Here is a 17468-nt window from a genome sequence, read left to right as displayed (position 1 = left end):
GGGCATCCCTGGTGGTCCAGTGTGGTGATCCGAGGGGGGGCTGCGCTGATAAACAATCAGCGCGAACGCCCCCTGTCAGGAGAGCCGCCGATCGGCTCTCCTATACTCGCGTCTGTAAGACGCGAGTGAGGAAGAGCCATCGATGGCTCTTCCTGTTTACATCGTGATCAGCCGTGATTGGACACGGCTGATCACGTGGTAAAGAGTCTCCGTCTCCGTGAGAGACTCTTTACCGAGATCGGAGATGCAGGGTGTCAGACTGACACCCCGCATCACCGATCGCCGCGCTGCGTGCCCCCACAGGCGCGTGCGGCATGAAATCCTGCAGGACGTCCTGTCAGGATTGTGTAACCACTTCCCGGACGTAAATCGGCCATAGGCTGGGCGGGAAGTGGTTAATTTGCATAGTTTTTCTCTCACTTCCTGTTTGGCTATGGGGCAGGAAGTGAAGGCAAATCTCCCCAATTGGACACAGATAATACAAAATAAACTGACAGGGCCTATAACCCTCCCTCACTCTATCCAAAATGAAAGAAAATAAAACTTGTTGATTATAGTTCTTGTCAGGGGCGGACTGACCATTGAGTCACTCGGGCACTGCCCGAGGGCCCCATGCCACTAGGGGGCCCCATCCGGGTTGCCAGGCTCAGTAAAACCAGGGACAGTATGTAAAAATCTGTGTTTTTTTTAGATCTGTCCCTGATATGTCCGAAAATGACATGCTTTTAATGTGAATATCCCAAGATTTTAGCTGCCCGCCTCTGCACTACCTCCTGGCGTGGTGGTCATCTGTAAGCCAGAGGGGCCCCATAATCTTCTATTGCCCAGGGGCCCCATGAGTTGTCAGTCCGCCCCTGGTTCTAGTTTAAGCACAAATTTCATAGAGTTTTATTGAGAGCCCTAAGAAAATATAACCATGCCAATAGGCCAGGATAGAGCGTTGCTAATATGTAGGAATGTGTGTGTTAGAGCACCCCACCCAATGTTAACTAAAAAATTATTAATTTGCAAATAAGTATTATCTGCTCATTTTTTTGGGGATGTCTGCACCCCTGATAGTGACAACATTTGTGAGGTGTCTTCACCCTTTCTAATTCATTCACTTCCTGTCACATAGCCAAACAGGAAGTGAGGGTAAAACCTTACTAATATATTTTCTTGTGGACACAGAGATCAATCTAAATAGTTTCCCATTATGTAAATTGCACTCTAGCATTTTGCTGTGTACACCCCAAATTATTAGGGATCTTGGACTTTGGGGTCCATTTACTAAAGGCAAATCCACTCCTACAAGTGCAAAGCAAGGAAGAAAACAAAACAACTTTGCTTCTACAGGATTGGATGTTAAAACCATCAGTCCTTCCTCTCTGATTTTCAGCAACTATGCTTGTACTGCAGAGTGGCTTTGCCTTTACTAAACCCCAAACTAAATAATCATTTGGGGCAGGGATCCTCAAACTACGGCCCTCCAGCTGTTGTAGAACTACACATCCCATGAGGCCTTGTAATGCACTGACATTCACAGACATGACTAGGCATGATGGGAATTGTAGTTCCTGAACAACTGGAGGGCCGTAGTTTGAAGACCCATGATTTGGGGTGTACACAGCAGTGCTGGAGTGCAATTTGCTTAATGGGGACACTAGTTAGATTGACCGGTGTCCCCAAGAAATGACACTGGTAGGGTTTTAACCTCACTTCCTGTTCAGCTGTGTGACAGGAAGTGAAGCCAATTTTAAGAAAAGGGACACAAAGCTCAACACAAAAATAAAAAAACACAAAGCAGGGGTTCTAACACTCACTTGGCTTCCCTCAAACACCCACAATTTGAATAGGATTGCCTTGCGCTAGATTTAAGCACAGTGCTGTAAATCAGCACGTCAAGCCTGTCCACCAATAGCAAACCCCCCCCCCCCCCCCCCCCACAGGCCATGTTTGCAGGTTTTCCTTCATCTTGCACATGTGCTTTAAAATAGTCTGGACAGCAATTCTTGATAAGAGAAATCCCCAAAACATGTCCTGTCGGGGGTACTTGAGGGCTGAGGACCACTGCAGAATAAATAAAATACTTACCAGTTTTTGTCTTTAAAGTCAGGGAGAATAAACATGGCAAACATTTCATGATTACACACCAGGAAAGAAGCTTAGACAAAAATCACACATAATTTGTTAGGCCCAAACCTAGTTCAGCTGCAGCTGTCAACATATGTAGCATGAAAAAGTAACAAAAGACAAACTTAACAATTTTAAAGTAATTTTTATTGGTCAACAAAACAAGGAAAGCAAAAAAAGACAAACAAACAAAAATACATTTCAAAATTCTAATTAACCATAGCTTTACACATTTTTCATAAAATAAGGCCACATAGACAAATACATCAAAGTGAACATCATTTAAAAATAAACCAAAACCATTGGCAAAATAAAACAAAACCCATGCAACAAACCACATTTGTGTTTAGCAACAGCATCCTGCCCCTTCTGAGGGCAGCTGAGGACTGATCGATCCAAGCTTTTTATAACAGTGCTAGTAATGAAGCAATTGAAATCACATGACCAAATTGCAGTCTCTAGTTTGGGTGAGCTTGTAATTGGGCACACCTGCAATTAATCCAAACCACGCTCTATGAGCATCCAATGAGTGTTTTTCACCTTTTAAAAAGAAAGGATATTTTTTTTCTAAGTGTTTGAGCATGCTCAGTTCATCACACATGTAGGAACCAAGCTGCAATGGAATGAGAGCTTTTTTTTTTTGGTTTCCCCTGATCTGATGCTTTCCAGCCTGAAGGGGAGGTGTTATAAACAGAAGTAAACACGCACATTTAATAATCTATTTGTGGGAAAAAAAAGGTTGCCAATTTTGTTTGGGAGCCACGTCGCACGACTGCGCAATTGTCAGTTAAAGCGACGCCGCGCCGAATCACAAAAACTTGCCCGGTCATTGACCAGAAATATGGTCCGGGCTCAAGTGGTTAAAAATTAACAAAACACAAAAGTGAGCCCAATTTTTGGGGATAATGTGAAAGATGATGTTACACTGAGTAAATAGATACCTTACATGTCACGCTTTACTATTGGAAACACTCCTGCAATGGGGCCAAAATGAATTCCGTGAATATCCCCATAGGCGACCTTTTTCTTTTTTTTCCAGGTTACCAGTTTATAGTTACAAAGAAGGTCTAGTGGTAAAAGTATTGCTCTCGCTCTAATGCACGCGTCAATACCTCACATGTGTGGTTTGAACGATGTTTATATATGTGGGCGGGACTTGCGTAAGTCCCGCCCACATATGTAAAAATTATTTTTACTTTTTGCTATAATAAATATCCCCAAAAATATATATTCAAAAAACTAAAAAAAAACTCAGTTTAGGCCGATACGTATTCTACATCTTTTTGGTTCCAAAAAATCGCAAATAGCGTTTAGTGTTTGGTTTTTGCAAAAGTTATAGCGTCTACAAATTTTTTTTTTGTTGTTTTAACTAGTTATTGGGGCGATCAGCGATTTTTATCGGTACTGCGACATTATGGTTGACACATCGAACACTTTTTTGGAACCATTGGCATTTTTCTAGCGATCAGTGCTGTAAAAAATGCATTGCTTACTCAAAAAATGCCACTGGCAGGGAAGGGGTTAACACTAGGTGCGAGGGAGGGGTTAAATATGTTCCCTGGGTGTGTTCTAACTGTAGGGGGGGGGTGGGACTGACATGTGTAAATGACAGATCGCTGTTCATGAAGGGGAACTCCAGACCCCCCAAAAAAAAATAAGGTGGGTTCCCTCCAGGTGCATACCAGGCTCTTATGCTTGGTCTGGAACATAAGGGGTTAAACCGGGGCCCAAAAAAATAGCGTGGGGTCCCCCCCAAGATCCAAACCAAGCCCTTATCCCAGGCACGCAGTCTGGTCAGACAGGAATGGGGGTGGGGACGAGCGAGCGCCCCCCTCCCTCCTGAGCCATACCAGACCACATGCCCTCAACATGGGGGAGTGTGTGCTGTGGGGGAGGGGGGCACTGCCCCCCCACCCCAAAGCACTCTTGCCCCCATGTCGATAGGGACAAGAGCCTCTTCCCGACAACCCTGGCCGTTGGTTGTCGGGGTATGCGGGCGGAGAGCTTATCAGAATCTGAGAGACCCCTTTAATAAAGGGGTCCCCAGATTCCGGCCCCCCACCCTATGTGAATGAGTATGGGGTACATCGTACCTCTACCCATTCACATGGGGGAAATGTAAAGTAAAATAAAACACCACACGATAAAATATTTTATTAATCTGCTCCGGAGCCCCCCCTTTCTTCTTTAGCTCTCTTAGAAGGGGGGGTTTCTTCTCTCCCGATCTTCCGCCGGGACCCTGGGCTTCGGTGATTTCTGCCGGGGGAGGGCGCCATCCCTCGGTCCTCTCCGGAGCCTTCCGCCGGATGCCCCCACCCCATTTAAGCTCTTTTTCATTAGGGAGGGGCATCCGGACTTCGGGGTCTTCTGCCGGGGGATGGCGCCTATCCCCCGGTCTTTCCGGTGCCTTCCGCCAGGGTTCCGGTCTTCCTGGTCTTCTGCCGGGGGTGCGCCAACTCCCCGGTCTTTTCTCTTCTGTCTTCTCTGCTCCCTCTTCTGCCTGGCTCCCCCGCGGAGCCAGGGCTTTCTTCCGTCTTCTTTCTTCTCTCTTCCTTCTTCTGCCTGTCTCCTCCGGGAGCCCAGGGCTTGTCTCCGCTGTCTTCTTCCTTCTCTTCCATTCGATGTTGACACAACGAGGTTCCGCGCTGACATGCCGTGTCAGCGGCGGGCATGGACTTATATAGGGCAATGCCACCATGTGACCTCAACCCATGTGACATCACATTCCCATCATGCCCAGGGAATGTGATGTCACATGGGTTGAGGTCACATGGTGGCATTGCCCTATATAAGTCCATGCCCACTGCTCAGACGGCATTCCAGCGCCGGACCTCGTCGTGTCAACATCCAATGGAAGAGAAGGAAGAAGACAGCGGAGACAAGCCCTGGGCTCCCGGAGGAGACAGGCAGAAGAAGGAAGAGAGAAGAAAGAAGACGGAAGAAAGAAGACGGAAGAAAGCCCTGGCTCCGCGGGGGAGCCAGGCAGAAGAGGGAGCAGAGAAAAGACCGGGGAGTTGGCGCACCCCCGGCAGAAGACCAGGAAGACCGGAACCCTGGCGGAAGGCACCGGAAAGACCGGGGGATAGGCGCCATCCCCCGCCAGAAGACCCCGAAGTCCGGATGCCCCTCCCTAATGAAAAAGAGCTTAAATGGGGTGGGGGCATCCGGCGGAAGGCTCCGGAGAGGACCGAGGGATGGCGCCCTCCCCCGGCAGCAATCACCGAAGCCCAGGGTCCCGGCAGAAGATCGGGAGAGAAGAAACCCCCCCTTCTAAGAGAGCTAAAGAAGAAAGGGGGGGCTCCGGAGCAGATTAATAAAATATTTTATTCTGTGTGGTGTGTTTTTTTTACTTTACATTTCCCCATGTGAATGGGTAGAGGTACGATGTACCCCATACTCATTCACATAGGGTGGGGGGCCGGCATCTGGGGGCCCCCTTATTAAAGGGAGCTCGCAGATTCCGATTAGCCCCGCCCGCATACCCCGACAACCAATGGCAAGGGTTGTCGGGAAGAGGCTCTTGTCCCTATCGACATGGGGGCAAGAGTGCTGTGGGGTGGGGGGGCAGTGCCCCCCTCCCCCACAGCACACACTCCCCCATGTTGAGGGCATGCGGTCTGGTACGGCTCAGGAGGGGGGGGGGCCGCTCGCTCGTCCCCTCCCCCATTCCTGTCCGGGCCAGACTGCATGCTTGGGATGAGGGCTTGGTTTGGATCTGGGGGGGACCCCCGCGCCGAATCGGCGCGGGTTTAACCCCTCACGTTCCGGACCAAGCCTAAGAGCCTAATGTAGCCCTGAAGGGGGACCCGCGCCAATTTCAAGTTTGAAATTTGGCGCCGAGTTCCCCTTCAGGGCTGAAAACAGCTCGGAGATTCCCGTGCGTCGCGTCACGCAGCGCAATCACGGGTACGCCGCTTGGTATTTACCAAGATTTTCACGGCGTACTGACAAGGCGCACGGGAATCCCTGACTTTTCTCTCTGCGCATGCCCAGTATGCAAATGAACCTCCCGAGGTTCAGGCGCACTGTGCAAGCGTACGGGGATCTGTTTTCAAAAAACACTTTCCCTTTCAATTCGGCCCGCCAAACACTTTAAAACACATGTCACTTCACTTCCCCTGCATCCCCCCACCTCCCCCCCTAATAAACTCCCGCCCAAACCCCCGCAATTTACACTTCAATGTGCCGTGCGCCAGGTCTGTACTGGTGCACAATGCACCCTCTCCTGGGCGCACGGAGCACATTAGTAACTAGGGAAATACACTGCACTAGCAGCGTATTTCTTTAGTAAATGGCCAAACGGCTGCTACTCCTGCTTTTACTCCATGAGTCATGGAGTAAAGGCTTGGTAAATCAGGCCCTTAGTGTCCTTTCATATGGGCAGCCAGGGGGTGGTAAAACAGGAATCTGAACCACAGTTTTCCCCCCTCCCCCCACCTCAGACTGAATATTGAGAACTGAGCGATCAGCGACTTTTGATCACTTATTTCTCAGTGTAGAGGTGGTGGAGGACGGATACAGCTGGAATCGGTGCTGCAGCCATCTAGGTGAGTATTATGTTGTTGTATTCCCAAACTTCTCTTTAATAATGCTTTCAGCTACACACACAGGCATTGTTATATTTACATTGCATAGAATAGAATTTGGGTATGTTCATAAATACCAGTGAAGAACAATGAAATGTTCCAGGTTTATCTTTGTAGTTTGTAATGCTACGTTACACTTTCTATTCAGTTAACAACAAAACATGTCTTGTTCGTTAATACCATATTAAATAAAAGGAGTTGTTTTTTTATTTGTCTTTTGTGTGAAGATCTCTTGCTTACTTTTAGCCCACATTCAGACGCAGCTGGAAAAGTGGGGTGATGGGTGTTTTCGAGGAGATAAAAGCAGCGAGTATCATCGGGGCTTGGACAGAAAATCATCTAAGGAATCATCTAAAGAACTCTTATGGTAAGTTCTTTCTGCTCTTTAATAGAAAAAGCATGTCTTCAAGCACTCAAATGATAGACTGCAGATGTAAATGAACTGCTTTAAGGAACATTTTGCAAAAAAGAAAGCATATTTTAAAAAGTCGTCCACTTGTCTTTTATTGTGTTTATTATTATAGAGTGGATTACAAAGCCTTTGTACAAAAGCTGATTTACAATGGAAACCAATTATATGCTTGCTTTGATTCTTTAATCTGCATTATTAGACCTCTCACACTGAGGCGCTTTTCAGGCACTTTCATGCTAAAAAAAAAAGTGCTAGAAATGCTCACGAAAACCTATTTCCATTAAAATCAATAAATGCTTTCACACTGGGGCAGTGCAATGGCAGGGCGGTGAAAAACGCCCCTCTCCATTGAAATTGATGGAAAGCTCTTCAAAAGTGCCTGAAAAGCTCTTCAAAAGCGCTCAGTGTTTTTACTGGCAGTTTAGAAGTGCCTCAGTGTTAAAGGGGCCTTATGCCGCGTACACACGACCGTTTTTCGAGTTCTAAAAAATTACGTTTTTAGGGGGCAAGAAAAAACAATTTTTTTTTCAACCCGATCATTAAAACGGCCTTGCCTACACACGATCGTGAAAAAAAATGCTCTAGCAAAGCGCGGTGACGTACAACACGTACAACGGCACTATAAGGGGAAGTTCCATTCAAATGGAGCCACCCTTTGGGCTTGCTTTAGCTAATTTGTGTTAGTAAAAGACGATTTGTGCTTTTCTGTCTGTTACAGCGTGATGAATGTGCTTACTCCATTGCGAACGGTAGTTTTACCAGAACGAGCGCTCCCGTCTCATAACTTGCTTCTGAGCATGCATGGATTTTTCACGTCGTTAAAGCCCACAGATGACCATTTTTTACAACCTTAAAAACGTTGTGAAAAAATAGAGCATGTTTGAAAAAAAAAAACATTTTTTTGAACCCGAAAAATGCTCTGAAGCCCGCACGCGATCGTTAAAAAAAATTAAATTTTTTAGAACCCAAAAAAACGGTCGTGTGTACGCAGCATTAAAGTTGGTGTCCAGTTGGTTACTGTCACCAATGTGACTACATGACAGCAACAAATATTGTGAACAAACCTCAAAACCTCTACCATGTATAATTACATCTAGAAAAGTGGTATAGGGTACTTGGGTCTAAGGGGAAATCTCTGTTCCCCTGAAACACGTTGGATTAATTTTTTTTGTTGCTACCCTAAATAAAGCGTCTTTTCAAACTCACATTTACTTGATACCGGGCGCTCCTTTACATCCACTTTTCTAGATCACATGCAAAATCGACCATAAGGCCATACCCTGAGGTAGCAGACTAAGCCCTGATAGGGCCTACCGCCACCTTCTTTATAGTCGTGTACATCTTTATCCAACTTACAGTGACTGATCAAGTCAGTTCAGCGTGATCTCCACCCCCAAAGAGCAAATATATAATGACATAGCAAGGTGAGAAAAATCTATTTTCTCAAACCTACATCTGGAGCCCAACAAAGAAAAACCCTAGAGACCACTAGTGTAAAATGTCAACTTTACAGGCCTACCGCAAAGGGAAAAAAAAGAAAGAACAATGATTTATTTGTGCAACCAGCTGTTTAACAAACATTTTCACTTCAGTTTCAAAGACACAAAGCACACGATAAAAACATAGGTATACAAATTAAAAACTGTCATGAGCATGTAAAAGCTCCTGTTCTTTGACAGCTGCTGGTCTCTTCTACAGTAGCATCCTGGTTTTGGATGTGATAGATTCTCTCTACCTGTCAACCTGCAAGGTGATTGATGTGGTCAGTCTCTGGGTGGACACCAAACTTGGTTTAAGCCAGCCAAGCCTGCAGTCTCATGCTTGTGATATTTTATTTGTTATACATGTTTCAAGCTCCTTGTTTGTCTGGCCTGCTCTGCTAGATTAGGTTACCTCATTGACGACCTCGGATCGGATATTGACTATTCTCTGGACTCTGCCTGCCTTTTGACTTCAAATTTTGACCCTGACTATTCTGAACCTTGCCTGTCTGCCAATCGCAAGTACCTGTTTTCTTTGCTCAGTTCCTGCATTCCCTGGTGTGGTAGCCAGGCACTATAGCATTGGGTGCAACCTGGGGGCAACCAAATAGCGGAAGGCATGTTTGCCTTTTAGGAAAGAGGGCTGTTTTCGGTGAAGAACACAGAAGCCACCTATAGTGTCTGACCACCTGCATTAGGGGTAAGTGTGAAAAAAACATAAAATAATTATTTTTAATAGAAGAATTGCATAAATACAACCTAAAGTATAAATATACAGTATATACTAATTCATAATAAATGTATTAAACCTATTAAACATTGAAGATCTTAAACAGAACGAATTTCATGCTCCCTAAAAGATGTTGCAACAGTTCCTCTTCTATAATGCTAAAAAGCAATTGCTTTAAAGTGGAAAAATATACAGATCCCCCTAGCTTGCGAATGTGGATTGATTTAATAAATAAAGCCCTGCCTATGTACAAATTGACTTATACCACAAGGGACTGTCCAAAAGTTTGCTAAAATTTGTTCGAGATGGATTTTAGCAGTTTCAGACAATATAGGGGTCTAATTCCTGTCGACTATTTCACTATGCCATGTGATCTATACTCTGATGCTTTAGAGCAGGGATCTCCGAACTACAGCCCTCCAGCTATTGAAGAACTACACGTCCCATGAGGCATTGTAAAACGCTGACAATCACAGACATGGCTTGGCATGATGGGAAATGTAGTACCTAAACAACTGAAGGGCCAAAGTTTGGAGACCCCTGCTTTAGAGGTTTTGAACAAGATATGTAATTTGTGTGCCTTATAACTTACCTATACCGACTATGTTACCATTTGTGCCTTAAGTTGTGTATTCATCAGCTGTTTATTAGAATTGTACTTATGATGGGCTTTGTAAATTATGCTTATGTACCTATGTAAGCAAATGCCTCTATACCAGTATGTCTTTCTGGCCTGTCTCTATGTACCCTGTTCTATTTTTTCTGTTTTGTTAATGGTAAAATTAATAAAACCACTTTAAAAAAGCATACTGAACATTTATATAAAAAAATGGAACAGTGCTGGAACGCTCTTACAGGAAACAATAGTTTCTTTAATACTTGTATACAGGATGTTGTTGGTGTGGAAGTGAATGAAGGTTGCTGTGGAGGATTAAATCATAGATGTACAGGGACCATCCATTTCCTTCATGGAAACACTGTAATTATAAACCTTTCAGGAAGGGCTCACCAACAGCTTCATGTATTGCTGGAAAGATAAGACAATCCTCAAAGACAAATATATATAACAATTTAAAAGACCCTTTGCTGACATAATCTTCCAGACATATTGGTTGCATCCATAAACTGGAACCAGTACATTGGGGTTACACAGCCAATCTGTAAATAATTATACAGTACAACCCTGGATTGCAAGCATAAGTCGTTCCAGAAACATGCCTGTAATCCAAAGCACTTGTATACCAAAGCAAATTTCCCCATAAGAAATAATGGAAACTCAAATGATTTGTTCCACAAACAAACATTCATAGGTCCTTCAGTCTATATAAAAAGATTATAGCAATGTGACCAGGTTGTGTAATCATAAAATGTCCATCCACAAATGAATGCCCCCACAAAGGGATTAGAAGAAAAATCCAGCAGGAGCTACAGAGTATAAAAGAGAAGAGAGGCACCTCTAAGTGTAGCAATACTACAATACTACAATTGCTAAATGTTGTACCTTCATTAAATGTTACCATATTGCTACACTTAGAGGTGCCTCTCTTCTATTTTATACTCAGTTGTGACATAACGCTACTTGTATATCAAGACATCGCTTGTATATCAAGTCAAATGTATTTAAAAATGTTGCTTGTCTCGCAAAACGCTCTCAAACCATGTTGCTCTCAAACCAAGGTTTTACTGTATAGATGTTGGCCAAGAGCCCTTGGCACTCCAAATATCAAAAGAATCTTGTCCTGGGAAAAAGTGATATACTGCAGACATAAACACATTTAACATGTTGAGTGCAATACAATAAATCCTCTCTATCATTTTCCTTGGCTCCTGCATAAGACTTAGCCACTTTTGTTTGTATGATGATTAAGCACTAGCTGTAAGTGCGAAACGCGTCGGCTATCCTGTATTCTGTTGGTTGCAGTGACTGTGTGTGTACAGTTGAATATTAAAGACAACTTTTTTAAGTATTTTGGAGTGCGGCCATCCAGTTTTTGTTCCTCAATTTTTGCTATTACTACAAGCACCGCCAGCACCTTGGTAGCTCAACTGCTGATTGCTTACGGGGCTCACCTGGAGCAGTGAGAAAATCTCTGTCACTTTTGTTTGTACCCCCTACTAATTCCTGAATAGAGTTGGGCCAAACACCCTCAGGTTCGATTGGCACCAGAACTCCCGAACATGTAAAAATTACAGGACCCAAGCAACGAACACTATTAAAGTCTATGGGACCTGAACATGAAAACTCAAACGTCCCCATTTTGAAGGCTTATATGCAAGTTATTGGCCATAAAAAAAGACATGGGAGCCCGGGTACTGCCACAGTGGATATATATTAATGCAAACTTTTTTTTAAAAGATAATTTTTACAGGGGCAGTGATTTTAATTAAAATTAAAGTGAAACAATAAAATTAATTTAAATATAGTGTCTGGTGGGGTCCCCCTAGTATTCCTGTAAAGTAGCACATCTTTACTTTGTATAGAACCTGCTGCAGCAAAACTAACATATGTAATGAAAAAAAATGCCATTTAAATTGCTGGCAATACTAACATTTTAAAGAAAATCGCATGGGCGTCCCCCCAATCCATACCAGGTCCAAAGCACCTTGTCCCTTGTTTATGGGGACAAGGGCCTCTTCCCGACAGTCCTGGGCTGTGGTTGTGCAGGTTTGCAGGCAGGGGGCTTATCAAGGAGGACCCAAGATCCCACTCCCCACACTATGTGAATGAGTATGAGTGCATGCTGTCAGATGGCAGAGCCGCCACACAGCAGTTAGCCTTCATTCCGAGTGGAGTGTTTTTTTTTTTCATTTTTTCGAGTCCGGCGGTGACGGTGGGCGGTATGTGACCTGGTATGGCGCTCGCTCATCCCCACCTTTCCTGGCCTGCCAGGCTGCATGCAAAGATAAGGGTCTGGTATGGATTGGGGGGACCCCCCACACAGCTTTTTTCAATTTTTTCTCCTGCAGCCAATGTTTTCTTTTCATTAGGCTGTCAGTGGGAAAACATGTTGACAGCTGATGACTCTTACGCTATTAAGGACTCAGGGGTCAGCTTCCTAGCCCGCTCCTTCACAACCCACTATTTACTATGAATATTCAGGTGTTTGCCGAACGGGTTGATGATTGGGCCAAACCTCTGCTTAGCCTGAACCGCTTGAGGTAAAGAGTAGCATAAGTTGGTGCACATTTTGTGCCCATTGCCATTCCTTGTGCTTGACAATAGCATTTATTGTCAAACATAAATGTGTTATTCTCTTTGAGGATTGCCTTATCTTTCCAGATAAAGTCCCTACTGTGCATGCGTGAAGCGCGGCTGCGCTCTCCTACTGGCCTGACAGTAGGCGAAGGAGAAGGGAGGAGGAGGGAGCCAGACTTTTGATGTACCTCGCCGCAGCAAGGTTCGACAGAAGTAGGGACAGGGTACCTGTCAAAAACAGGTACCCGCTCCCCCTTTCCCCCGCTCCCCCTTTCCCCCAAAAGGTGACAAATGTTTTAACATTTAATATTGAAATAAACTTAAATAGATGTATGTTTCCACTGAATTGATTTGTAAGGCTACCCTTGATCCAGTGTTAAAATGTTTTCATGACTGTTATTCCAGGTCAGCAGATGGTAGATCACAAGGTGACCCAGTCAGAGATAGGAGTAATGTAGCGGAGACCGAGCAAGCATCTGACTTAGAACTAGTACCTGCGTCAAAAGTAAGTATTTCTGCCATAGCATAATGAATTGCCCACAGCAATATGTAATAATAAAGCACCTTATTTAGCCTTTTGGCTAATTCACTTTTTAAATATACAAGAGAATAATGTATAACAAAATCAATATCAATGGGTTTTTACCACCAATTTGCTGATTTATTCAGTGATATTAACAACATTTTGCTCTATCCTGATAACTGTATCTTAGCTACAGTATCTCACAAAAGTGAATACACCCCCTTCTGTCTTATAAATATTTTATTATATCTTTTCATGTGACAACACTGAAAAAATGACACTTTGCTACAATGTAAAGTAGTGAGTGTACAGCTTGTATAACAAAAGTGAGTACATCCCTAAGTGAAAATGTCCAAATTGGGCCCAATTAGCCATTTTCCCTCCCCGGTGTCATGTGACTCGTTAGTGTTACAAGGCCTCAGGTGTGAATGGGCAGCAGGTGTGGTAAATTTGGTGTTATCGCTCTCACTCTCTCATACTGGTCACTGGAAGTTCAACATGGCGCCTCATGTACAAAAACTTTGTGCACTACATAAAGATGGCCTAGGCTAAAAAGAAGATTGCCAAGATCCTGAAACTGAGCTGCAACACAGTGGCCAAGACCATACAGCGGTTTAACAGGACAGGTTCCACTCAGAACAGGCCTCGCCATGGTCAACCAAAGAAGTTAAGTGCACGTGCTCAACGTCATATCCAGAGGTTGTCTTTGGGAAATAGACGTATGAGTCCTGCCAGCATATATGCAGAGGTTGAAGGGGTGGGGGGTCAGCCTGTTAGTGCTCAGACCATACGCTGTAAACTGCATCAAATTGGTCTGCATGGCTGTTGTCCAGGAATGAAGCCTCTTCTAAAGATTAAAAAAAAGGGGGAATGTAGATATGGCACTGTTCCTCTTAACAACTGTACCTTATGGCAGTTGATGTGCTTAGAAATAAAAATAAAGTGCTTAGAAATAAAGTTACAAGTGCTGTGAACCACTAAATGATGTATATAAATGAATGGTATGATTAAAGTTGAAATATAGCCATCAGCCTTAAATAGAATGAAATATTGTTGTGTGTTACAGCCTCTGTGGATTAGACAAAATAATAGAAACTAGATACCCAGTGCTATCTGGTGCTGATCAATAATGGATCCCCCAGGTGTTAATGTGTGTTCCACTTATGTTGGTGCTGTAGAGAGGGTTTAACCCCCTGTGAGAAAAGGGCACTAAGTGATAAATTAATTCTGCCAAACAATTGTAATGATTAATTCATAACATCTATCCTGGAGACCTTAAAGCGGGGGTTCACCCTTAGAGGGCACTTTTTCCCCTTAGATTCCTGCTCGTTTTCTCTAGGGGAATTGGCTATTTGTTTTAAAATATGTGCAGTACTTACCCGTTTACGAGATGCATCCTCTCCGTCGCTTCCGGGTATGGGCTGCGGGAATGGGCGTTCCTTCTTGATTGACAGTCTTCCGAGAGGCTTCCGACGGTCGCATCCATCGCGTCACGATTTTCCGAAAGAAGTCGAACGTCGGTGCGCAGGCGCAGTATAGAGCCGCACCGACGTTCGGCTTCTTTCGGTTACGAGTGACGCGATGGATGCGACCGTCGGAAGCCTCTCGGAAGACTGTCAATCAAGAAGGAACACCCGCTCCCGAAGACCCATACCCGGAAGCGACGGAAGAAGATGCAGCTCGAAAACGGGTAAGTACTGCTCATATTTTAATACAAATAGCCGATTCCCCTAGACCGAACGAGCAGGAATTTAAGGGGAGAAAAAAAAATTTTAATAAATGGGTGAACTCCCGCTTTAACCACTTGAGACCCGTGCTGTAGACGAAAGACGTCCACAGCGTGCCGGGTGGACGTCCCCTGCTAACTTACATCTAGAAATGTTAAACAGTACCACTGAAAATTTACATTTTGTGTTACATTCCTCTTGATAATTAGTAGTGAATTTCCCAGTATGTGAGTGTCCCTAGACAACCCTGTGTCTAAAATATAACCGATTTAGGTCTACAGCGTATATATAAGGTACCTCTGCTCACTTTTAGTCAAAGGAGTTTTGGAGTAAGATTTTGTGGTGCTCATTGTTCTCCTTGATGGAGATAGGCGGAAGACCTGCCTTTACTAAACTGACTGCCTCCAAATAGAGGCATGAGGCAGAAGAAGGATTAGTGGGACTGTAATAGAGGAAGATCATTTGTAAGGAGACTACAGGCAAAATTGTTGACTAGTATTTGGACCCCTTGTTGCCTTTTTTGACACAGCTATTAGAGTTCTTGCCCGTTTAAAGGAGAAGTATAGCCAAAGCTTTTTTTGGCTGTGCTTCTTCAATAGATCAAAGGACTGCAGTTAGTTCTGCACTCTTGTGGTCCATTTTGAGCTAATTTAATCTTTCATTATACGTTTCCATGTGTTTCTATTTGTATACTATTATTATACCTCACAGTGTAGCTCACCTTCTAACACAGAACAGGTTTAAAATACTGAACAGCTTTTCCCATCATGTTAGTGTGGAGACTAGTATAAAAAAGAATATTGCTTATCTATAGCAAACATGAGTAGGAATACATGAATAGTGTTACATGCACTGGAAACGCTGCCTGAATAGACAGCATGCATAACATGGAGGTGTTAAACCTGTATGTATAGCGTCTCACAAAAGCGAGTACACCCCTCACATTTTTGTAAATATTTTATTATACCTTTTCATGTGACAACACTAAAGAAATGACACTTTGCTACAATGTAAAGTAGTGAGTGTACAGCTTGTATAACTGTAAGTGTAGATTTGCTGTCCCCTCGGTCGCAGGGCAGTATTCCAACATGATAATGACCCCAAACACACCTCCAAGACGACCACTGCCTTGCTAAAGAAGCTGAGGGTAAAGGTGATGGACTAGCAAGCATGTCTCCAGACCTAAACCCTATTGAGCATCTGTGGGACATCCTCAAATGGAAGGTGGAGGAGCGCAAGGTCTCTAACATCCACCAGCTCCGTGATGTCATCATGGAGGAGTGGAAGAGGACTCCAGTGGCAACCTGTGAAGCTCTGGTGAACTCCATGCCCAAGAGTTTAAAGTCAGTGCTGGAAAATAATGTTGGCCACACAAAATATTGACACTTTAGGCCCAATTTGGACAATTTCACGTAGGGGTGTACTCACTTTTGTTAGCGGTTTAGACATTAATGGCTGTGTTTTTAGTTATTTTGAGGGGACAGCAAATTTACACTGTTATACAAGCTGTACATTCACTACTTTACATTGTAGCAAAGTGTAATTTCTTCAGTGTTGTCACATGAAAAGGTATAATAAACTATTTACAAAAATGTGAGGGTGTACTCACTTTTGTGAGATACTGTATATTATTGTAGCATACCGAAACATTGTAGGATAGGACCTGATCCTACATTCTTACTAGATAAAGAAAAGTGCTCAATTTCAAACAGTTATTCCATAGCACACCTAAAATAGGGAGATGCAATTCCTATTTTTCACACACAAGTGTTTTTTGTTGTGTTTGATTTTGGCTTGATAAGTCCATGAGTCCATGGTAATGCCTGTATAAGTCATTTCAGTTATTTCAGTGTCCATGTTACATTATATACTGTATATATAGGTTGGACTTTTTTCTTTTTTCAACCTCACCTACTATGTAAATATATATATATATATATATCCACATATACAGTACATACAGTACACATAGGGACCTAGGTGGAGAAGGACCACAAACAGAACCACCATGTAAATACAGTCTTTACTACAACATCCAATAACCCTTTTGCAGGCAGAGGTGCCATTACGTCTTTTTGGAACTCCAATGCACCTGGCTAATGCATGCGCAAAATCAAAAGTCAAAATGCATAGTAACAAAGTACCATGCATTTTGATGTGGCATGATTTAACCGGTTCCTGACCGGCTCATGCAAATACACTGTGGCAGAATGGCTCTCCTGGGAAAAGTCCAGTATATATACAGCTTTGCCCAGGAGAGCCACCAGAGGGCGCACAAGTGCCACCAGAGGCACGTGCGCACCCACTGCACAGCGGGGGACCCGATCCGCGTGGCCGACGGAGGGGATCGCTGCTGGCTGCACGCAGTTGCGTGCACGAGAACCAGCACAGGGATTTGTGTGGATAGGGGGGCAGTGCCCGTGCACCCCTAATGGATGGACCGCCACTGGTAAACGAGTTTGGCTGGAGAGGTAATAATAATGTGCAAGCAGAAAGTGCAGAGACATGGCTTAAATGAAGAATTTATGGGAGAAGCAAAGAGTTCAAGGTCCACAAAAACAGGCACAAGGCAAGATTGTCTAACTGATCAGAAGGGAGAGGCCCAACATTTCAGGTGGCTTAAAAAGAAGAATTACTGCCAGACACAGCAGAGGTCCCGGGTTCAAATCCAGCCCCTAACACAAAGTTAATTTTGTGTAGA

General features: G+C 44.0%; 1 protein-coding gene across 1 annotated transcript in view; it reads left to right on the top strand.

Moving 5' to 3' along the window:
* PEX5L (peroxisomal biogenesis factor 5 like) overlaps positions 1-17468 on the top strand; it is a 184639-nt gene that overhangs the window by 103869 nt on the left and 63302 nt on the right. The window contains exons 5-6 of the mRNA XM_040349430.1: positions 6945-7065; positions 12923-13022. Of these exons, the coding sequence (XP_040205364.1) occupies positions 6945-7065; positions 12923-13022 (221 nt within the window). The remainder of the gene's footprint in view (positions 1-6944; positions 7066-12922; positions 13023-17468) is intronic.

This window comes from Rana temporaria, chromosome 4 (genome assembly GCF_905171775.1).
Source record: "Rana temporaria chromosome 4, aRanTem1.1, whole genome shotgun sequence".
Taxonomy (NCBI): domain Eukaryota; kingdom Metazoa; phylum Chordata; class Amphibia; order Anura; family Ranidae; genus Rana; species Rana temporaria.
The sequence above is the reverse complement of the archived record's forward strand: the minus strand, read 5'-3'. Positions and strand labels throughout refer to the sequence as shown.